General features: G+C 40.9%; 2 protein-coding genes across 5 annotated transcripts in view; one reads left to right on the top strand and one right to left on the bottom strand.

Annotated features, from left to right (window-relative positions):
• The window catches only part of LOC112558972 (one cut domain family member 2-like), a 47,225-nt gene extending 37,102 nt beyond the window's left edge, over positions 1-10,123 (bottom strand). For all 4 annotated transcript variants that reach the window (XM_025229749.1, XM_025229747.1, XM_025229751.1 and 1 more), the window contains exon 1: positions 8,625-10,123. In XM_025229749.1, coding sequence (XP_025085534.1) covers positions 8,625-9,666 — 1,042 coding nt within the window. In that variant the 5' untranslated portion in view covers positions 9,667-10,123. The remainder of the gene's footprint in view (positions 1-8,624) is intronic.
• Positions 10,124-10,342: 219 nt separating this feature from the next.
• The window catches only part of LOC112558973 (tRNA (guanine-N(7)-)-methyltransferase non-catalytic subunit wdr4-like), an 85,980-nt gene continuing 72,273 nt past the window's right edge, over positions 10,343-24,049 (top strand). The window contains exons 1-3 of the mRNA XM_025229753.1: positions 10,343-10,605; positions 18,465-18,570; positions 23,218-23,304. Coding sequence (XP_025085538.1) covers positions 18,497-18,570; positions 23,218-23,304 — 161 coding nt within the window. The 5' untranslated portion in view covers positions 10,343-10,605; positions 18,465-18,496. The remainder of the gene's footprint in view (positions 10,606-18,464; positions 18,571-23,217; positions 23,305-24,049) is intronic.

The following is a 24,049-nucleotide window of genomic DNA, read 5'->3' as shown; positions in this document are numbered from 1 at the left end:
TCAATAAAGGGTCTCCATAACCTGACATGAATATTGGGCTACATAAAACTCTTTATCAGAGGGTCTTATAATAACCATTATAGCCAAAGTCGCATATTCAAAGTTTTGGGTTAAGAACGACTGTACTGAAACTGATATTATGTAGCTTTTGTCATGCCAGATGAAACAAAGAGAAAATGCGCTAGACATGATAATGAGGAAAATCAAGAAGGTTCTTTAAGTGTCCTCTTCACAAGTTTCCTTCACCCAACCCCAAAGGATGGCAACATCATTTGTACGTGCTTAACGAAGCTTATTACTTGTTAAATGCGACTGAAAAACTAGTTATATATCCTCTCATCTTTGTCTCAGATGACTCCACAACCAAAAGCTAAAAAATAAGGAAAAAAATTAAAGAACAAACGCATGCCCAACGTTTTTAAAATTGCAAATAGACATCTACAGTAAGGGAGAAAAAATGTCGAAGGATGGTAAGAACAAAATAAGAAAAGCTTTATAAAGGACAGCTGAATGTAACACCAAAAAAATAAACAACAGCAATTAAACTGACTTGGCTTCGATACCAAGTCATAGTCTCTCTCACGTGCGTTCATGCGCGCGCACGCAGGGATGTTTGTCTCGTCGCTAAAACTAATTTCGCCACAAAAATATACAAGTCTGCTCGCGAACATCCGTAAAACAGTTAACAAGGACGAACAATAAGGGGAGATCCGCTAGCGACTGCTTGTCTTCCACTGGTCTCAAGTTACTGCCAGACGAAGAAAGCTGTAGTCTTGTTTGGGCGTGTCCCTTTTCTCTGGCGGCGAGGCTGAGATCATAAACTCTTTCTCGTCCACAAGCCGGTTGCTTTGCATCAACATCAGCTTCTAAAGTTAACGTCTTCCCCCCCAACCACCACTACCACCAAACCTTCTCTCCTAGCGTCCCATCGGTTAAAGTTCACGCTCATCGAATTAAAAAAAAACAAAACAAACGAAGGAACAAATCGTGTACGTCATCATCACTATTCTACCTGTTACAAACGGTTAGTTTTTTTGAAGTCTTGAACTGCCTCTCGGCTTCTTTTGTTGGCGAGGGAGAGAGCTCAACGACAGTAGGAGCTAGGTGGACGGGGTTCAAAGTCGGGAGAGCGGTGGGGAGTATTTGGTGACGAGGTCTTATCAGCCACGCGCGTGTCAGCTGATCAAACTTCGACAAGGTTATTACCGTCGATGAAGACGTGGTGGTGGTATGTGTTTCCTACACTGTCCCCACGCAAGCACCTCTCCTGCACCTTAAAGTCTCACTCACTGCTGCCTGGAAGAGGTCAGCATCCACTTCACCCGGCCACCAACCCTATGGTCACTTGCCTGCTGTCATGATGACCAAACAGCAAAGATGCTAACAAGCGCACGCAACAATGGGGATTCCCCTTAGCCTCTTGACAAATGCCTCTAATATCGAAGAAAATCAATACAGCTCGACTTTAAAAATTGCATCACTGCTGCCCCCAAAGAGCCGCCCCCCGGCCTGACCGTTTTGGCGGTGCCAGGACCATCCCGCTTTGGTCGGCATTGTGCGCAGGACCGCACGAGAGGAAACTGCAAATAGTGGGAATTGACGGCCTCTACTAAGTCCTCCCTGTATGTCTGTCCAGCTTCCCCTTGTCAGCCTACTTTATCCCCCATCTTCCCACAATGCCTGCCATGCATGAATGGGAGACATGGTCGCTTTTGCCATGCACTCCAATGTTTTCTCATTGTCATGATGAGAGGACAATTCACATTTTAGTTTTAACAAACAGTACTTTTTGCTTAGTTTCTCGATTATCACTGTACATTAAGAGTCTGCTGAGTTATATCATTGACAAAGTAAATGATATAAAAAGGGACTGCAATTTTACTTTTACTACCTTCCATTTTTTTTAATTTACTTTGAAACTGAGTAACTTTATAAGTGCTACAGCTGAGGACATACTACAAAATGAAAGGGAAGGGGAACTGGACCTCTCCTCCACAAAGTGTTTCTTTATACATGTCCAAAATGTTTTAAAACTGAACAGTTGAAAATACCTTTTATCCAAAGTTTCAAGATCCTGAACAGAGACTGTCTATGGCAGTTAAATAACTCTAGTACCTTTTTTTGTAAAAGCAAACCATGACTTATCTGACTCTAGTGTGACAATACAACTTGTTAATATTAATCTTTTATGACACATGATGTCTGGGGTTTTTTTTATCATGATAAAGACTGTAGTTGAACGTATGTTCATTACTGAGTGCCTGTAACACGTGCTGATTTGATGTATTTGAAAGCTTGCTAGAGTGGCTTCATAAGAATGCATGCCTATATAGCTTGATTTACACTCTGATTAACTGGCTTGCTGCATAGATTAGGAAGACCTGATAATACCACAAAGCACTAAGCTATTCATGATATATGAGCTTGAATTAGGATCAGTTCAGCAAGCATGGATAGCACGTGGCTGGACTGAATAAAAAAACAAGTTAAGGCCTTCTGGGGCAGCTTAATTGGAATACAAGACTAAACTGTGGTTTCAACAGGCAAAGCAAAGCTGATAATCTGGATGTAAGAAACAGAACTGAATAGGTGAAAAAATGCTAGCTTAATGAAAGCATGATAACTTAATTTAGCTTTTCAATTTCTGCTCTATTCTTTCGATATTAACAGCCATCAAGAAAAAGGAAGAACAGCATGTCTTTGGATATGCTCTTGTTTCTCAGTCTGTTAGCAAGACCTGTCAATGTCAATATTTGATAGCAGTACACCGTTAAACATTTCTATTTGTGATACACTGTGCTGCATCTCCTACATACACTTATTAACTATACATGTAAATTTAAAAAATATTAATATACTATATTCTGTAGCAAATCTAAATGAAAATGCACCTGATCAAAGAGTTATGAGGTTCAAAATGAAACGGCTTTGGTCTGCCCAAACTACTTTCCTCTGACAGTGGTATGGTGAAGCTTGCTAAAGACCAGTTCAAATCCCAAGATCAGTGACACATGGCAGGTACGCATACTAAGAATCAGTGTGCACTAGTCCAACCAATCACTGTCAATTTTTCCTCTACTTAACTCCCTCTTTAGCCAGCCGCACTTTCAACAGATATAATCAAAACGAAAGCAGCATTACAGGCTGTAATGCTATGTGGAAAAGCATTCAATTAAACTTAATGATTCATAAATTCTAACTACTTTCAAATAATTTTCTGACATCTTCCGCGAGCAGCGCTTAAAACAAGCAAAATGAAGGGCTTCTTCTTCACGGTCGTCCTTAAAGAAGGAAAAAATATGTAATAAAGAAAAAAGCCCCCCAGCGACGAAGCAACGAGCGTTCCATCTCTTGTCATCAAGGTACCCCACGCTCTATCAGATCTTCTCCGCGACGGCCGGGTACGCCGAGGAAGAATTAAGTCTTCAAAGACGCGCCTCGCAGTCCGCGTTGGCCCTGTTCATGAAAATATTCTGTCCATCAAAGCCACAAGCCTCCCCAGTGTAATTTGCAATGCTTCAGTGAGCGCACGCGTTGGGCTTCAGATCCTCTGTACCGCGCGTGCCGGTGTGTGCGCGTGTACGCACATGCGCGATGGCGCCTTTATTTTTATTCATTCTTCTTTGGCCACGACTGTACGGTTGCTTTCCGTTCGGTTTTGAGGTGCTACGACTGATGATGATGATGAAATTATTTCTTAAAACTCTTTAGATGATTATATAACCTGATTTCTGTGGGGTGGGGATATTCAAGGGTCAGTTTGTAGTTTGTAATTATTTCATTTGGTTTCACGAGATGCCCTGACCCTAAACTGACCGTACCCTCTTAAAGTTGTGCTTTTGATGCTCTTTTTACATAAATAAATGTCGTCTCTATACTGTCAAAGCCTGTTTAAATACCGTAGCGAAAAAAGAATCCTTTGGGGTTTTGTGCATGATTGGCAGCACGAGAAAAATCGGTCCTGCTTCCTCACGAGCGGCATCCGCCATCTTCCTACCACGCATGCGCTCTTTTGGTCTTCTGCGACAGGCCCGACCGTGGCTCGTAGCACTAGGAAGCCCGGAGTTCGGCTGCACTAGACCCGAGCTCTGCAACTCCGGCGACCACGCTAATACGTTCTGTCAGACACAAGAATAATGGCGGCCCTGTAACGCTGAGCCAAACGGGAGCGGCTGCTGCTGGTGGTGATGGGGTGGAAGCCGCCGTTGGTGGTGGTGACGGGTGGCGGTTGCCTACGACGTACCGTCGTGGTAAGTGTTGTGATAACACTGACGGAGATGGCAGGACTGGGAAGGGTGATTACGGGATGGGTGGGTCAGCCCTGCCTCCCGCCCACACACAAACCTTTTCGCGCACTAGCTTGACCCGGCAGGTCGGCCTAGCTGGCTTTTTAATTAAAACTGGTTTACAGGTGACCACCCGGGCAGTATCTTCACTGTGGTGCATTCTTTTACAAGTTACCTGTGTCCATAAAATTCGTCTTCAACCCTCCTCCCCAAAATGGAAACCATTTTTTGCACTGGTTCGACATGCAAGAAAGGCTAAAATTTTACATCGAATTTACACTAAAGTACAGAAAGTATGGCATGAAATGGCATTGCGTGAGAAACAAATGTTACACTCAGACGATCTTCCAGGTGAGGGGTTGGGGTGGGGACGTGAGGCGGCATCAGCTTTCTTTAAATACCCGCAATTCCAGTCCTACCCGGTTAAACACTGGTATTTCTTTCATCACATTAAAGACCCTCTGCGCTACCAGGGTGGTTTTCTTCAGGACAGGGTACCCCGGGTAAGCGTCGTGGTGTGTACATGGCTTTCGTGCAAGAATGGCACGCACCAAACGACTGCTTTCTTTAATTTTTAGGGTGGTTGGTGGGATACCATCAACCCCTCCGCAATTTTCCTCCCTCCCTGCGCTCTACCATGCTGCGTCATTATTGGGAAAGCCCACCTGCTACTCCAGCAGGCGCGTTTGCGTGCGTGGGTGTGTATACCTGCGTGCGCAGGTGTGTGCGACCGTGCGTTGCGACGCAGTCCACAACACAAAGCTTCGCACCGGAGCCTTGCCGTCCCAGCGCCCGGGCGCGCGCGAGAAACAAAAGCAGTAACTAGGCAACAGAAGCAAGGGGGAGCCCCGGCCTAGAAGAGAGGAAATTGAGATTTCACAAGCCAGCCCGCCACATGTTCCGCTCAATTAGGACGGGCGTGCGACGCACACCCGACTCTGGAACAGGGAAACAGGTTGAAACCCTCCCGCGGCGGCCAACGTTGGCGTATGTGAATGTAGCTCATGGTCTACCTTCGCTGAAGGCTTGGGTGACACAAAAGCGCCAGGCAGAACGCACGCGACACGGCTGCTGCTGCTGGCGTGTTGCTGCTGCTGCTGCCGCTGCTTACTGCTGTCGCTGCCGCAACACTGCCACAGCTCGAGAAAGAAACAAAACACTGTGCGCTCTCCCGGTGAAACAGTACGCCTGAACTAAACTCACACTGTCTCTGATGCAAGGGAGAGAAAACTAAAAGCTGCAGCAGGTGGTTCCGCGACAGATGTAAACAAACACATCCAGCGGAGAAAGTAAGATGCAATAGAACAGCAGGGTTTAACAATCCGCTGTCCACAATGCACGCACGATAAACGCACACACATTTTTCTCTCTATCCTGGCGGTGTCGGTTAACTCAAACTGCAGGTGCACTCAACCCTAACCTCAGTCACTTTCAGGAGCATGCATCGGCTGCCATTGTGAGCACAGCAGCAAACGTGTCAGGGGAGTGGAAGGAGTGGAGGGAGTGGGTGGGAACAAGAAACACAATCAAACACACCCGCCAAGTCCATCATTTTGTGGCGAAGACAAAATAACTGTTTTCCAGCTCCCTGTGGGCTTTATGTTAAATGGGTGGGCACCTTCATATTGCTGTCAACATAATGAAAAATCTATCAGGAGTGTTAGCCTTTCACTTTCAGGAGAAACCTGACTGTCCGCGGCCGGTGATAATGGAGTGGCGTGACAAGGTCTAGATATGAAGGTTCGTGAGCTGCAAATGACGGATATAGTTCATGGGCTGTAAATGGTCAGAACTAGGTTGCCAGTGTGTACCCTTTATCCTTTTGGTTTCATAAAAGGAATATCTAAAAATGCTAAGTGAAATTCCCTGGTGAAGAGCTACAAACATTCTGCAATTCTGATTATGCAGTACGAATGGAGTACTTTTTAACCACATGTGCAAGCACACACATGATCATAAAAACACCATAAAGATGACAGCAATGTTATCTTTAAGTTTGTCAACAGGTCTTTTAGCACCACCAATATCTCCTCAAAACACACGCACACACTAGTCAACTCGTTTGTTCCTGTAGAAAGTATTAGTCTGATCCCATCCCACACTGATCAACACAGGTGTTGCACATTAATAAGCAGCATGACAGAAACAAAAAAAAAAAAAAAAACCCATGTGATTATTAATGCACACCACCTTACCTGCAAATCTATCTTAGTGCTGCTTCTGCCAATAGGTGGTATAACATGACATCATTGTTACAGCCTGCTGGTAGTAATATCTTTTTCCCTCAAATCTTAATAAAGCTTTTAAAAATAATGCTGAAGAATACTAACCACAAATTCTGTTTTATCCATGTTGCGAACAGATGACTTAAGTGAAAAACAATCATTAATTTCTATCCATTCAGATTCAGAACCATAATATTGCATTATTTTAGCATTAATCCTTTTAAACTCATGTTTTATCCCACTATTTTACTGGTTAAATTTAATGGATATTACTGGTCAACAAATTAACAAACTTTTTTCAATTTTTCTTATGGCAATGCGATCAAAGCAAATGATTTCGAATCCTTTTAGAGATATCAACATCAAAATTACCCTACAGGGATCTTGCATCAACTGCTTTGTTTTCCTCATTTTTCTACAGTCTCACAAATCTAAGACTGAATAAATTCTCCCCTATTGTTGTATAATTAAGTCAAACAGAAAAAAATACACACACTAATTTGATTTCTTGTTTTAACTCTCCTATTTTGTAACTGGATTGTATTATTTCATGCCAATGTCAAATGTTGGTTTCTCTAAATTACCAGGTACATTTAGCTAGAGCAGTAAAAGAGCCTTCCATTTGTTTAACAGCAGTTTACATCCTAAGTGAACAAAGAAATTTCTCCTCAAACAAAGACTGCTTAAAACTGCTTACAATTGTTACAGAGTTTAGGTTACATGATTTCGCAAAAGGTCTTTGTTTTTTTTATTTATGCTCACCTCTAAAAATCAAATGATTTTAAAAATTAAAGGCCATCAGTAGTCACAGGGTATGGTTTTTAGCTCCTCTGGTAATAATGCCAACACTAATACAGCAAGTTACAACTGTTATCAATATCAAATGGAAAGGAAACTCCATTGAATGTAATGGATTGGCAGCTAAGGCTTCGGGCAGGATGGGCGCTTCAGTCAGAACATTACAGGTATTAATGTGATAATGAATGTTTGTTGGATGGCTCAGTTATCACATGATTGAGCGTCTGAGTCACTGGCCATCTCCAGTAAGCTGTGCGTCAAGGCAGCATAATGACTTCACAAGATATAACACAGCTGATGCATCATCAAAAGGGGATATTTAACAGCAGGAGGTGAGCTAAACAAGGCATAAACGAGTTGTAACCCTTCCCCCCAACCCTCAAAAAAAAAGGATAACTGACAAGAAGAGCTAGCTTTAACAACAATATTAAGAGTCAGAATAATAATAATAGTCTAGTTATACGAGGACCAAAACAAAAATAATCATAGTGAGCAGAGGTGTGAAAAGTATCAATAAAATCAAACTGCTAAAAATGTAGAAAGTTTTAAAATAAAAAATGCTGTCAAATGGATGCTGTGGTGGAGAAAGGGAACAAACTCTCTTTTTCTTATTGTGTTTCTTGATTCTTGACTTCTAAATACAAACCTTGGAAACTGACATAAAAAACCGAAGATATTCCAAGTTACCTGCCCCATCAAATCTTTCCCAAAATTTAGATGTGCATTCCCTCTGTAAATATGGTTTTGCATACACAGAAAAGAAATGAATGACTGCTAATGATGATGAAAGTGGGGATAAAGATGCTGGGTTTCAATATACAGATATCATACAGCACACTAGGTAATTCTAGCAGTAAACTACACAGCTAAGAACACCTGATTGATCCAAATAATCTGACAGGTGATCGATGATGGAGAAACATAATCCTGGTGTCAATTTACTGAACAAGATAGGTGAGAATTCTTGTTCTTACTAACAATTGTTGGCTGTTATTCTCCCTTCCTCTTCTGTGGAGGAAGGAAAGCTGAAATTGGTAGAACTCAGTAAACCTAAAGCACAACTAAAGACCTATAAAGTAATGTCACATATCTCACCAAAAAAAAAAGTAATGTAATTAAGCACCAGGTCATAATTAAGCACAGGGTTAAGAACTGAAACCAAAATAAATGAATGTTGAAACAAAATGGCAAAAAGCAATGAAACACCCACTGTGGTCAGCTAGTCCTTGCACGTGTTGACACAAGGTGAGAACACCAAACAGAGAAAGCCCTCAACAGCATCACAACATCTATAACACCACAGATGTAACATTACCTGCCAATCGTAACGCCGACATTCTCTGAAATTCAGGTTCCTGTAACCACTTCCACATTCTGCGGAATGTTTCACGACCCGATTTCAGTTTGGACCACGGTTTGGGGTTTCTTAAAAGATCTGACAATGTTCCCTGGCTTCGACACAACACCCGCTGAGCGAAAACAGCTTGAGGGATACTGTAGCGCTTTAACTCACTGCTTATTCGCTGTGCTAACTCTTTTGTGTTAATTTCCTCGACTTCCTGTTGCTGCCCTTTCTGCATGTCCAGCGATGTGGATGGACGGTCTCGCTGTGGACTCTCGCTGTGTGGCGATGGTGTAGGTGCCGTGTGTACACCATTGATGGGTACCATCATAGGGTTGGGGGAATGTAGAGGGGATGCTGGGTGGTCGACAGGTAATCTCATGGGCGAAGAGCCATATGAATCGAAAGTTGGTGAGCCCATTTTGTGTTCCGACTTGACAGTTGTAAGTCCATTCTGTGCGTAGCCATAACCCAAAGGGCTCTGCTGGTAGTTTATGTTGTTGGTAGTCATCATTGTCATGGCAGTAGCGCCCAGTGTTGGGCCCATGTTCATTCCCATGTTTAGCTTGTCGTGGTACCTGTGACCATACGTTGTCATGTCCATGATCCCTCCATTGTTTATGTTCTGGGGCATCAGCGTGAAACTCCCGCTGACATTCGGCGAGCCCCCGACGTGGCCAAATTTCTCGGACACTGTAGAGATGGGCGGAAGAGGCTGTAGCGGTGTCAGCGTAGCATAGTTGTTAGGGCTAGTACAGTAACTTGGGCTCATGCGCCCATTCAAAGTGTGATACGTGACATCGCCCATTTGAGAGCGGAACTCGCTCGAGTCGATCATGCTGCTGATACTAACGGGGATGGCCTCCGCACGGGATATTGTTGGCTCAAGATCCTCGTCTTGTGGGCTCGCGTAATCCGGCTCTGCCGGCGAGTCTGCCCGCTGACTGGTCGTCGAGGCCGACGAATCGCTGATTTGTTGATCGGCTGGGAGCTCGCTCATGTTTTCCATCGTCATTCCTACAATCAACAACGATCGAACAATAAAGAATGATAAACTGTCACTTCTAGTAACCTTTGGTACAGCTTTGCTGGTTGGTTCGTTCGGCTTAGGGGGCTATTACGTACGCTTGAGGACAGGCAGCCAGCACCCTCGGCAAGCCTCCATGTTTGGACAGCTGTCACCCAACGACCTGCGCAGTACGCACTGCGCATCCAAAACCACGCTGTGCGCATGCGTGAATAATTTACCGCGAAGACGTAAAGTTTACCCAGGCTGGAGCTTGCATCTGCTTAGCGCCTCGTGCTTTAGTTTCCCGTTGATCGGGAAGCAACGCACATGATATCTTACTGCCATTCGGAATAGACTTGGCTCGAGATAAAAACAGCTTCCCCTCACACCATCGACAAGCCCTCCGCTTTCAGATATCTTTCGTTTCGGGCATTTCAATAAAAATCCCACTTTTATCGGGGGAGTATCCCTACTCTCCGGATTAATAAATATGCAATGCCAATTCTCCTTATTGATTTCATATCGAACTTATGCACGAGAATTTGACGAGTTTAACAGGTGTGAAAACAGCTGCAATGATTTTCGATTTTGTCAGAAAAATGTTCGATACCCGCCACCAGTATAATAGGGCCCAATGCGCGAGATAGCCATTGCTAACCAGGCAGTGGCCGAGCAATAGTGGAAACTCTTTTTGAGTCCGGCGCTGAAAATCGTCTGTCCGCTACCCTCTTCAAACTTTGTTTAACAATGCGCACAGCTTCGGATTATCGTTTTGTCACCTTTGATGGATTACGCGCACTTGACGGTGTGCAGGTTAACAGAGTAGAGGAAGCGAGAGTAGTGTTCTAGCGTGGAAGTGTCACTCGGGGATTTGTTTATCCTTGTCGCTCGAGAGCCACGTTGTCGTACTTTCGCTTTCAAAACAACGCTGGGACGAGTCAAAAGGTACGTTTAAAAATCAGCTTTACTTTCCCTAATTCAGAAACTGTCATTTTTTACATAGTTATTTATCTTTTTCCTTATTTCCTTTTCTTCACAAGACTGACCGGTCCTTAAAAAAAAAATAAAGCATCGTTAGGAAAATACGTTCGGAATGTATCACCACTGTCGGTCTTCACTAACATTTTTTTTTTATTTCATGAACGTTTTATCTGTACATTCAGTCGTTAATGTCACTTTTTGGCATTTTTATTCAACAGTAATTGTTAGGGGTTTTGTTGTGTGAAGGATTTTTGCAGTCATTTAATTTCTGGTAGACTTCCCTGATAGCCATGACTGTTGGCGCTATTCACCTTTACTGCGGTTCGTACGACCGCACGTCACTTTTTTTTTTTACACTCCGTCGGGTCGCATTGTCCCGCTGCCTCCGGCTCGTGGCCCCCACAAAGTTGGGCTCGCCGTGCTCTCCAATCTGTAGTAGCTCCGGTACCTATGCGCCACCTGGAATCCAGAGCGCGTCTCTCTCTCTCTCCTTTCTTTTTCTCTCTTCTATTAGCACTGCTTCTGCTTTCAAAATGTCAGCGTTTTATCTGTCGTTCCATATCCTGGCGTGTCCGGAAGCTTTTTTTGATTTCTTGACCGTAATCTCTGCAAGGAAGTTGGCAGGAATTCAGTTGCCATTTCCGTCTTTAGCTTCAGTGAATGAACACACTTTACATTTCACTTCGTTTTTAAAAATATAAAAGAGAAGGGATTAACCGATAAAATAACAGATAAATGAAATTATACTTGTAAATTAGATAAATAAAAGTCTAAAAAAATGGCTGCTAAAATAAAAATTATAACGACGCTAATAACAGCAAACTATTTAATACTCAAGCAGGCACACACCGATAATTTCCTCACACCGGAATAAATACGAAGTTATCAGAAAGTGGAAAGTTTTAGAGGCGTACTAATACTTAGATTATAAACTGTTGTAATGTGAGCGTAGGGAAATACAGGAGACTACCCGCAAAACTGGAAATAGAGACAACTTAAAAATAGACACAATTACAAATCCATTTTGCGAAAATGGATATGTCTATGATTATATAAATATAAACAGGATGGTGGCGGATGCGTGTCGCTAGGTTGAATAGTTTGTTAATATAAAAGTGAAGAGGTTGAAACGGGTAGCGAAACACAAATTCAGTGTCAATCAAAATTATGAAGTGTTGTTCAGTGAAGGAGAGACAGAAGACGATGAAAGAGGACCCGCAAGTTGAGAGAAACTCTTATTTAACACCTGATCTATGATTTGAGGGCAAAGCCGGGTGCTGTAGTCGCAATCATAGTTATTCTAGAGATATCCGTTGCCTCTAGGTGCGAGCGCTGAGCTGTCGACACATACATATACACTTTATATATACTTTTTTTTTCTTTCATAGCTTCTTTCAGAGACTAAGTAAGACAATCCACACGTTCACCACAGAGTTTTGAAAATATTGGCCTTCGGACAAGCAGGTCAGACTAAAGCCAGTTGTTGGGGTGTAAGATGAGAAGTACCACAGAACATATACTGCTCATGGGGAGGATGTGAGGGAATGAAAGGAGTGGCACGGAAGCAAACTTGTCGCACCTAGCAGCTTAACCTTTGACACGTGTCGCCGTAACCCAGCAACAAACCCTCCAGAACACCCGTAACTGTCCTGACCCATAGACCATCGCTACTAGTTGTGTTCAGTTCGTTTTCTTTTCTAGGCGATTTTTCCCGATTAAAACTGTAAACACAGCTTTTCCCCTCGCTAATAACAAAAGACATCGGAAAACTTTGCAATGAAACTCCAAATTTGTATGCGAACAAAATGAGCTGAAAATATTTGTCTAGGGCTTATTTACACTTTAATTCCTATGCACCTGTACATTTTTTATATAATTCATCGTTTATCGTCGCGTTTCATCGCTCATCTAAGAGAGCTCCACTTAGAGTGTTGTTGAAGTGTTAAAGAGTAAGTTCAGTTAATGTATGAGTTATTAACTCTGCCTGTCTTTAGAGTTGTGTTTTTTTCTGGCGAAACTCTTTAAAATAAACCCCAAGATTTTGTCAGCAATATCTCCATGTTCTTTTCAACTCGTATAAACCCGACAATTTGTTTGTTATGGAAAAAAGGTAAAAAAAAAAAAAAGAAGAAAAATTTAATAACTTATTCCAGACCTTGTCAAAATAAAAAAGCTACTCGCGGTCAGGTCTCTCTCTTTCTCTCTCTCTCTCTACACTATTGAGTTGTTTCGGCGTGGTTCCACCCTATGTTTGGTGTTACCTTTAAACCCGTTGATGCATTTTTCTCTCTGGGTACGCACACCCATATATATATATATCTTGATAGCTTGTGAGTTTATAGTCTGATCATCAGCAACTTTTACTAAAAAAGTGGAAGCTAGGCAAAGTCCAAGGAAGTGTAACACTGACGAGTACGAGATGGTGTAGGTCCCGGGTATAACTTAAGATGTATCATCTTTCCGAAAATGGGTTGATGAAGGATTGTTTTAGTTGTGACGGTCCTATCGCCTGTTTAAGTTTAGAACACAAACGGTGCATTTAAAAAATCAAATGTTATTACGATTTTGATGAGCTGTTTGAACAGTTGGAGGGGGCTGGGTTAGAAATTTTCTAGCTTGATTGGAGGACATCAGGTATGACTGGCCGGAGTAGTGAAACGCCTGTATGCATCCGTCCGTCTATTCCTTTTTCCGCTCTCCTTCCTTCTTTGTGAACCGTGTTGAATTTACTCACAAATAGTTACACGGAAACACGCACGCACCCACACACAGAGTGAGAGAAAGAGGCGAGATCAAGATGAAAGGAAGCAATGTTACCAAATCACATGAGAAGTGTTGGGGCACACGTGGAGGCTTTGTACTGACGATACATGTTCCCCACCCTAACTCCTACCCCTTATCCTATCCTCCCCATTGTCCTTTGTTAGAGCGCGCTTCTTCCCACCCAGTCCCTCACTCGTCCACCCACAGCAGCTCTTCTCTCATTTCCAGACATTCGCTCATACACTCCGTCTTCAGTGGACGGTGACAATGTCCTCAGGACATAATCGTTACCTTTCTCATTCACTCTTCAATGCACTTTCTTCTCGTTATTGTTTTCTCTATCACAACATCTGTCTTTACTGCATTCTCCTTAGGGAAGTGTTTATCTTTTGAGAATAAAAGAAGATTATTCGAATTCTTTCTGCTGAGGACGGCTGCATCGGTTTAAAGTGTGTCAAGGTACATTATTTTGAAAATAAACACCCGCTATATATTTTGGGTGTCCTGTTTACCAGTTGCTTTGTGCTCTTCCCTTATATACAATCACTCTTCTTTGTTGACGTCGATCTGTCATTCTCTCAGTTTGTCATTTTCTTCTTTTTTGTCTAATAGATACCCCATCCCCCGTGTGGTGGGGGTCTTATTTGCTGACATACATGCTTTAGATGTAATATCTGTTTACCTATGTCGAGTGTATTTGTTACACAGTGTATATGGTGACAATAGATAACCTCCCGACCTTCCTGCGCCTTCTTTTCTGTGAGTCGCCGTTGTACTCGAATTTCCCTCCGTCCCACATAGGCATCAATATTTCAAACTCCAGGATAAAGAGAAATATAACTGACTGCTTAGAGCAAGACGATGCCTTGACTTTCTCTTCTTGTTTTCTACATAATGAAATAGCTTTGTGAAAGTAAATATCTACATCAGCCTCACCAGCGTTTTCACATTCGGTTTGTGCAAAAGTCTTATTTATTTATTTGGCAACACTTCAAGAGTTTCGGGGAGAAGTTGCAAAGGTACCATCATAACTTTGGTGTGTCTGTTCGTGGACGAACTGGCTTGGAAAACATGTTGTTGATAAATACAAGAGTAATCTCACTCTTTTTCACCTCTGATGGTGATTTTCGAATGCAGATCCGTATCGGTGTCAATCTTTTAAAGTCAGAGGGCAGTTAATGCCAGTCGGTAGTATCGTTGAAGACTCAAGAATGGCAGATGAACTCTGTATAGACAGTTTAATGAGTCCAGAAATAAATGCAATTCAAATACCTCTGAAGCTGAAATCACACAGACACACACACGAGAGAAAATATGACCAGTCCACAATAAACGGGGAAATAATTGGAGAGAGAGTAAGATAATCCTACAGTTTCCTCCTCCTATCTTTTTAAAATGTAATATACTAAATTATTTGGCTGTCCAATATCTTCGTCGAAAAGTAAATGATGTCTTAAATGCGTTCATAAACAAGACTTGTAGTGAAAATGTCACATGTACCACATGCGAGGCGAGCTCTGCAGCTTCCGACATGCCAGAGTGCGACAATGAATAATAAATGGAGAAGTGTTTCGTCGTGCAGTCAAGTGTGTGTTTGAACAGACTGGCAAATCATACACCAGAATCTTCCCTTACCGGACACCTTGGCTGAAGCAATGCCACGTACAGCTACGTGCTGTCACGTAACGATCGGTCACAACCGTGATGGAGATGCTTCGCTTCTTAGCGTGGTGTACCCTGGAAAAAAATTACATTGCTGAATTTACTGAAGCTCTCATAGCTGATTGGTATCGTAAATTTTGACACAGGTTTCGGCCATGGGTAGAAAGGAGAACCGAAAAGTGATCAAAGAATTTTAGAAAAGATATGCGACTATTTCTTGAGTGAAATCAAAATGTTGACGGGTAGGGCATGTCTTACTGTGCAGGATTTTTGAAGTAAAATTCTCTCTTCATGAAAACCAAGCAAGCAAGCAAGCAAGCAAGCAACTTTGCTGGTTATTGCTCCTCTTAATGTTATTCTTCTGCAGTACGCAAGGCTACAGGGAGATAAATCGCTTTAAAAAGATAATAAATATTTTTTTCGACGGCGGCAACGAAAGCAACTATGAAAAGGACTGTGTTTTTAAAGAACAGTTTACACTTCTTTTTGTCAACATTTTGTGGTTTCTCTGAGCGGCGTGTATCGCTTGAGTACACGCACGGCACACAATGCATCGAACACAGCTGACCAAAGTATCACATTCTTTAAAAACAATAGTCTGGGTTTCTTCATCACATCGCTTTATCTCCACACCCTGAAGGAGACCCAGGCACGCATGCACGCACTCGCGAGCGGGGGGCACCCACACAAACACCCACTCCACACCGGCTGTCGCGTCAACCTTAGATTGGAGGACATCCAGAGGGTGCGGACTAAACAGACCATAAACTTCCAATATCGAGACTTCATTCTTCGTGCATGCACTCCAGCCTTTATTGCCATTTAAACCTCAGCTGTTTTGCAGCTTTGACTAAAAGAGATGCAAACACAAACTCTGTGTAGGAAACGGAAAAGGATGCTCTGGCTGCTTAAAAGCGACATATAATTTTTGTTAAAAAACCTTATGAGTAATATTTTTGCCGTGTGCCTGGGTAAGCAAACATTGCGAGCCAGATCCCAGCAGTCAATATCCCATGTAAACTGAAGAAGGCACATCTGTTGCAGAAGTTCTGAATAGCGACTGCTGACAATAGATTAGGAGCAGATGATTTGATAATGATGATGATGATGTTGTTGGGTTTGGTAGTGGTGATGGTGCTGACGGTGGTGTGGTTTTTTATGTCTGCAGCGACGAAAAGGTGTCGGTGCTGCTGACAACGATAAAGATGACAATGATCGCGATAACTACTGCCGTGGCTCTTAATAAAATCCACGACAAAGAGTCAGAAGTGACAGAATATATAAAAATACAGATGTTTGTGGTAAGAATGGGTAGAGCCTGACACCAAAAGCAAACCCCATTAGGCTGTGCTAATTAAGTTTCTTTGATTTTACTTCATTAATAACAAGTATCTTTTGAAGTCTGCTATCAAAATGCTGTTCATATCTTTTTAGTGACATACTGATGGATACAAACATTTCCGTGCTGTAGAAAAATAACGGTCCAAAATTATCAATCAAGAAGTATTATAATATTAATAATGGCACAAAACAACTATGGTCGTATGCACATCTAGAACCTCGCTATTAATCAGAAGTAAAAGAAAAGGAGGAGCAGAAACAATCAGTCTATCAAAAGGCCCGAGGGGTAATGAGAAGTAAACGCGGCTCAATATTAAATTAATCTTGGGTTAGGAGCGGGAGGACTGCCAATGAACAGTATGCCTCGAGTACCTGATCTTGACGGTTAATGTTTTCCTTGGAAATATGTTAGAACTTTCGCTTTTTTTAAAAAAGGAAGGTTTTTTTTTTTCAAAAATAAAGCGGTGATTTATTGCTGTTTCTTCGCGTTTTCTTAGTAATTCTTCTCATTCATTGACAATACTTACACAGGCGCACGTACGCCACACGCGCGCACACACACATTCACACAATCAATACACGTTTATCAAATAAGAAAATAGAACGTAGCAGACACAGAAGAAAGTAAATAAATAAAAGATTACATGCACACTGTAACAAGCTAAGTGTAAGAATCCAATATCAATGCTCAGCGACCACATACTTCTCTGAACTGAGGTATAGATTCGTTCTCTTTCGGTTCCTTTCTTCTCAAGTTTAAAAGAAGTGTCATGCACAATCAGGCAGTTAGAGAGAGAGAGAGAAACAGAGAGTGTGAAAGAGAGAGATGACAAATGTTACGAGAGTAACAGAATAAACAAAGTTTTGCTTTTTTTAAAGCCCTCGACCTAAAGAATCGAAATTGAAACACCACGCTACAACAAAACAAATACGTTAAATAACAAGAACATTAGAATATGTACAAAGATAAGAGTTGATGTCTAATTAGACAGGGATTAATGAATAAGTACCATGTGGTACTTGTTCACTGTTAGCAACGTGTGGGAGGCCTCTTTTAGTGATGAAAAGTTTTGAAATAGATATCGTAAGATCTCTTCTTCAAACTAGTGTAGACTGGATTCCAGTTACTGAAGGACATGCGAAGGAAGGCTGTTCCATAAAACACTAAGTGAATATTTCAGGCTCGTCTTGAGTAAGTCGATGCTTGGTATGGGAATATGAAGGACCCTCTTATTAGTTTGGAAGAAAGTAGTGTAGAAAGTCTATGGGACTACGCCGCGCGAGTTAAGGTAAATATAATAGTTCCAAGCCATCTCAGACATCGAAAATTATTGTTTGTATGTTAGAAAATAGAAAAAATATTTTAAAAAATGCGCCTCACGGTTATTGAATGGTAAAGAATGAGGCGATACAGTATTACAGAAGCAATACGATGTCTGCTTTTAGGGTACCCCTCCTCTTTTAGCCAGTCATCGCTGTGATATATAAAATATAAACAAGAAACTTTCTCTTTCAAAAAATAAACTTATTTCTGTCGTTTCCAACCACCCATCTAGATCCTATTACCACCATCCCTTCATCACACACACACTTGAGACAGGGAGAGAGAGCAGAAACAATATCATCGCAGCTTCTTAGCACAATGAGTATCATGGCACCACCCGTGTGTTTGCCTGCTTACTATAAGCATAGAAATACCGGTAGATATTTGTATGTTTACTTTTAATAAACATTTACTGAGTTTGAAAGCGGTGTCGACGACTGGAGGTTAGACGAGAAGGCTTCTCTCTACACGAGTCGCGCGAGCGTGTGCACAGCTGGGCCGCCATGACGTGAGGAATCAATAAAGAGCCCAAAACGAACCAATGAGAGCCAACGAGAGAAACGGATACCGCCCACAACGTTAAAAAATCAATAAAAAATTACAAAATATTACAATTTTGAGTTTAGGTTCAAAATATCTTGCAAGCATGAAACAGAAATGATTTCTTAATCTTTATTGTGGGAAACTAACACATCAACATTTAAAATGAATCATAAATTGATTTTGTTTACAGTGGCAACGCCGTAAGAGACTCAATGCTTCAGTATGGCGGCAATTAGAACACACGAAGGAACGATCGCAGTTATCAGTGGAATATCTGTTGGCTTTTACAGCCTTAGGTAAAATATCTACTCGAAACAATGTTTCATCATTACTTTTGCATTGTTTAAAGTGTTTAATGCTTTCATAATCTTTATCCTCATTCAATCCGTACGAATAACTTTGATCGTCGTGTTGAGGTGCAACGCACGCTGCAGCTCATGGTCTATTTTGTGGGAGGTGCTTTGTTCATTGATTTGGGGGCGGTCTCTCTCTCGCCGTTTGAGATTATTGATCAAAGAACAGATCAATATGCTTTATCAATGGAGACACTTCAGGGAATCGCTGTGTGTAGGAATTTACTACTTAATACTCGTGGATTCGATTTTCTTTCCCCAGTGGGTCGTTGGGGATGTTGTCTCCTGCAGAATTCATTGCGAGGGCATTTTCACGCCTGACAAATGGCTGAACATTTAAATCGACCAAAATAACTAGTACTATTTGTCATTCCTTTGTTTTTCTTTGTCTTCTTTTTATTTTAAGATACAAAGTGGTTAGCCGGTCTCAATTGTTTCTGTATCCCTGCAGTATTGTTTTAAAAACCCGTTTGCTACAGTGACTTCTTTTGAGGTGCAATTGATGCTCAGTTATTTTATTATTTACTGATCAAAATAATGTAATGGATATGAGTGTACAAGAGTCCAATGAGATTTTTAAGGTATTAATTTTACATCATGAGAAAGTTAAAATCTTGAAATCTTGAAAAATTGCTTGCTGTCCATTTTCTACGGACAGCAAGTCTTATCTGTGCAAGAGGCTTTCAGATCATCAGTTAAAATTGTTGGAAGTTTCAGTCCCTTTATTAACAGCCCTTATTATTTTAAGTCTTTAAATCTTAAGTCACCCCCTGCTTTTAACATATTGTGGGTTGTATTGAACATTTTTGCCCCACTAATGTGTACGTCGATGTACTGTTTTTATAATTATAATGATCTTGATCCTTGATATCAGCAAATGGCTTTAATGATGAGTGACATATTTTTTTTTGTAAAAACTGTGTCATTGACATTTTAAAAGATGGGATTCACTGGTACTAATTTAGAATCAAAATGTATAAAATGCTGTCATTTACTTTTGGTAGGTATCCGTATAAAAACTATGCAGCAAGGTTTTTTCCCCATGGAACTGATATGTGCAGATAAATTTAAACTTTTGTAGCCCCATCTACCTCTTTATATTGTGTTACAATGCTGCAGTCAACAGATAATATGTCATCAGTTTTAATATTCTATTGTTTTAATGTAAAAAGTATGACAAATTAAAACTGTTTATTATTATTTAATTTTTGGTTGCCCTTTCAAGGTTTTCAGCTGTATGATGGAGTAAAGTTAAAAATTAATACATCTCATGCCCTCCCCCCCCACACAAAAAAATTAAATTAGCATTGTCTTTTGTGAAATTTCATTGTAACATTATAGTTTCATGAAACTTTCTAGTAAATGTGGTGTTTTTCAGATGCTTTAATCAAATATGAAACAGATGAATTGCTCATAAGATATGTTTTTTTTTCTCTTAAAACACGTTTGAACAAAGACTATAGTCTTGCGTGTGTTGTCCAAAATCTGAGAACAAGAAGGCCATTGGGTGGCAATAAAATATTTATTTCTATTCTCAAGATTTGCCTAAAGCTTGTTAGACTAACTTCCTAAGTGGCTTTAAGGACAAGGAATGCTAAAATGATTGCTCATTTATTGTCTGTAAGATGAAAAGATTCGAACAGATTATGCATGCGTAGCTGACATAAAGCCCATGTTTTCTTTACCCCTACTATGTTCCGCTCCCCCTTACTCCAGAAAACCACCATAATAGAATTAAAAAGAAACCCCAAAACCTTGCACAGATCAACACAATCTCTGCTGTTGTTGATGCATACTTCTTGATGAAATGGTATCACCAGCTGTTCTAAAGACGCTTCATGTTGCAGCTTAATCTTTAAGTCTTCATCAAGAGTAGGAAAACCATTCAATTGAAACTAAATCTCAGGTTACCTCTGTGTTACAGCTGCTATCTAGTGTTTGTTTCACCATCATTACAAAAAGGTTTCTTTGTTAAATCTTTTTGTGCCTTGCAAAGTTGTCCATTCCAGATGGTGCACATTAAGTCACTAAAAATGCACCTCTTCAGTAACTCCTTCTCTCCTCAGTCCATTGTTAGTAAGTATAAGGGGATGTAAAGATAACAGTCATTTAGTAGTGTTTTTTTGCTAGATGTGAGTGAGAAGGAGAGAATGGAAATTTAATGACACCCATGAGATATACCATTGTGATCAAAACAGTTACTGACATTTGGCAAGTAGTGCCCTCATTATGTAGAATCATGATGGGTGTTTGAATGGACCTCTCACACTAGATGCCAGGGAGGGAATTTTCACATTAATTTTCCTTTTTTGATATATTAATGATAATAATAGTAGCACCAAAAATAGAATACACTTTTATGGCATTGTGTCACACTGTTACGCTAGGACTTTTGTCGCACTTGTCATAATGAAGCATGGACAAACAAGCTATATTAAAATTAAAGTAACCAGAAAAATTAAATGAAGCAATGACAACTGGCATAAAATATTTAGCCAAGCATGCAGAAATATCATCATAACATACAAATTCCCAACTTCAAGCTAAATGTGTTGATATATACACTAATTGGATAATATTTCCATTATTTCTATGCCCTCTGCCATGCTGGTGTCTGGTTTCCTCCCCACTGTACTTTTTTTCTTTTTTCTTGTCTTTTTTTCTTCTTGCCTGCTTGAATATGGTAGAAGTTGTCAGTTTAATAGGAACTGAGAGTGTCCATAGAACAAAATAATAATAAATAATAAAAAAATTAAAAAGTTCTTAAATTAGCACATTTATGCAGTTGGCAGTGTGTTCAGTGTTCTTAACAAAAGAATAGCATAAGAAACTAATAAAGTAACAGAGTCTGCAACTATAAAAACAAAGTGGGGAGGAGGGTGGACAGGATGGGGAGAGATAGTATGAAAAGAGGAAAGAACTAGCAACTGGAGGTATTCATGAAAGAAGTAGTCCATATGACAGACACAAAGCTGACAGTGTGTGAAGTGGAAGGGAAAAGGTATTCCAGACACTGGGGCTAGACAGAAAAGGAGCAGTACCCAGATTTGTGTCATCTGATGTGAGGCATATGCTTGTCTGCATGTGCAGACCACAGTGATCAACTCATCTAGTAGGGTGTCAACATCAACACAGTGGGTAGTGCAGATATGTTATATCTTTGTCTTAAAGCTGAGAGGAGCCATGCATATGTTTTTTGTTTGTTTGTTTTTCTTTTGGTGGGGGTGGGGTTGGATTTTAAGTTTGAATGTCAAGTTAACAAGAAAAGGGATCAGTCAGTACAAAGAAACAAACTTTTGGCCTGCCAGATTTTGGTAAATTTATAATATTCCTAGGCATAATAAGTGTTCCCCAATAAACATTTAAAAAAATAGCCAGTATGCTAGAGCTGGGCGGATAGTCTAGGATCCCTTTGCAGTTGTTTCTCAACTCCTTCACTTTGCTTCCTTCGTTTGTGGAAGTCAGAGCATAAACTTTGAAACAATGGTGACTTGTGGGACCTGGCAGAAATGTCAGTGATCAGTGTTGATCAGCCTGCTGAACGGATGTACAGCTGATGATAGCTGTCACTACCCTTTCTCTATGCACAAGGAAGCCCTCTGCCATGCTGGTATCTGGTTTTCTTCCCACTGTACCAGAGTCTGTGGCCTTCATCAGGTGATGTCTCCCATAGCCAGATCATCTGACCTCTGCTAGTCCCACAATATCTCTTGAGTACTGTTCATGGGGGAATTCTTTCATGTTGCTGCACAACAGTAATATGTGAATGTTCCAGCTAGCAGTGGATATTCCTTTTCTTTGCTTTATAGCTGGTTTGGCTCCAGGAGCACAATTTTTGCTATCACTTCCCTGGAGCTTGAGGATGGGGCACATGGTCATTGTTAAGCTGCAACCGATCTGGCATAAAGTTTTGTTTATGGTTGATTTTATCCATAGTCCTTTCTTTGGCTATACTTTAGATGGTGCCCATCTCTTCTGCAAGATGGATGTTTTATTTGTTCTGTGGACTCTTGTATTGAAGAACCACCTTCCATAATATTATGTTTTGTGATTATGTCTGCAGATTATGAATATGCTTCCTGCATTGACTGAGAGCAGCAGTTCTTTTAATGTGATGGTATTATTATAGATGAACAATAGCAGTCACTGTTCTCAGTCATGGGGAAATACAAACACATACCCAGGCATTGACATGAGTTAATTTGCACGCATGGATGAATACAAACATGCAGTTGTGTAACCAGGTGGTGTGCACGAGTGCACATATTCACAGTCAGGTAACATCTGGTCATGGCCAGGTTTTGTTTAGACATGATTCAACAGACCTTATGTCACACACTATTTTGTGTTTTATTGTAAAGAGAAGATTGATTAACTGACGTGTAGATGGCACTTGGTGGCACTTTCTGCATGGATGTTCAACATTTTTTGTATTATTCTTTTTTGTTAATTAATGAATGTGAAATTGAGGATGTAATAATTTGGCCAGTTAACCATTGTGCTTGTAAGCATGCATTTGCCAGTTGTTGTTGCATCAGTACACTGTATAGTCAAGGTAATGAAGCATAAATTATGATGCATTTTTTTCAGAGCTCCTGACAGTTTCACATCTATAACCATTCCACAGGAATCAGACAGAACACATGAGATTGAGCAGGAGGTCAATGATGAAGCAAGGTGAGAGAAGAGAAACTGGAGATTGGGATAAAATGAATGACTTTGGGAGAGTTGCTCTTTTTAGTTTTTTTAAAGTGACTGACATGAAACGTTCTTAAATCTTACTTATCTAAAAAACTGTGTAGTTAGTTTTTGATAATAGTCAAAATAAAACTTTTTGGCAATGTTTTTTGTACATGTCACTTCTTGGTGACTGATTAGTGTTACAAGGAACCAGAAAGTTACTTGCAGAATGTGACCAACAGGGAGGTATTTTCTTATTGTAATTTTTTATGATAGTATGTGTCACCACTGCTTTATGCTGACGTTTAATCAGAGGTACACATATAATGGAAGCCAAGAGGTTATAGTGCTGGTGTCCGAACTAAGAGCACGCTGGTTCAATTCCCGCTTAGTGCAGAAAACTTCCCCAGTCAACCCAGCTGGTGGGAATGGGTACCTGACTCCATAGAGGATTGGGAAAGGTAAGGCAGCGAGGGAGAGGAGATAGGCACCGCCATCATGTAAAGCAGGCTCTGAGAAAAGTGAGGTCTCTCCCAATGACCTGAAAAGGTTAGGGGATCACCTTTACCTCTACACATATAAACATTAAGATGTGCGCATAGTGGTAAACATAGTAATGATACATTGAAGATGAATTGTCGTCATGCATGTAGATGTGCACACATACACATTTTGTTTCTAAAGAATGTCCACCTCTGCAAAGCAGGTACAGCCTCTTTGTGAAAATATAAATACTTTTTGC

Source organism: Pomacea canaliculata, linkage group LG3 (genome assembly GCF_003073045.1).
Source record: "Pomacea canaliculata isolate SZHN2017 linkage group LG3, ASM307304v1, whole genome shotgun sequence".
Classification (NCBI taxonomy): Eukaryota; Metazoa; Mollusca; class Gastropoda; order Architaenioglossa; family Ampullariidae; genus Pomacea; species Pomacea canaliculata.
The sequence above is the reverse complement of the archived record's forward strand: the minus strand, read 5'-3'. Positions and strand labels throughout refer to the sequence as shown.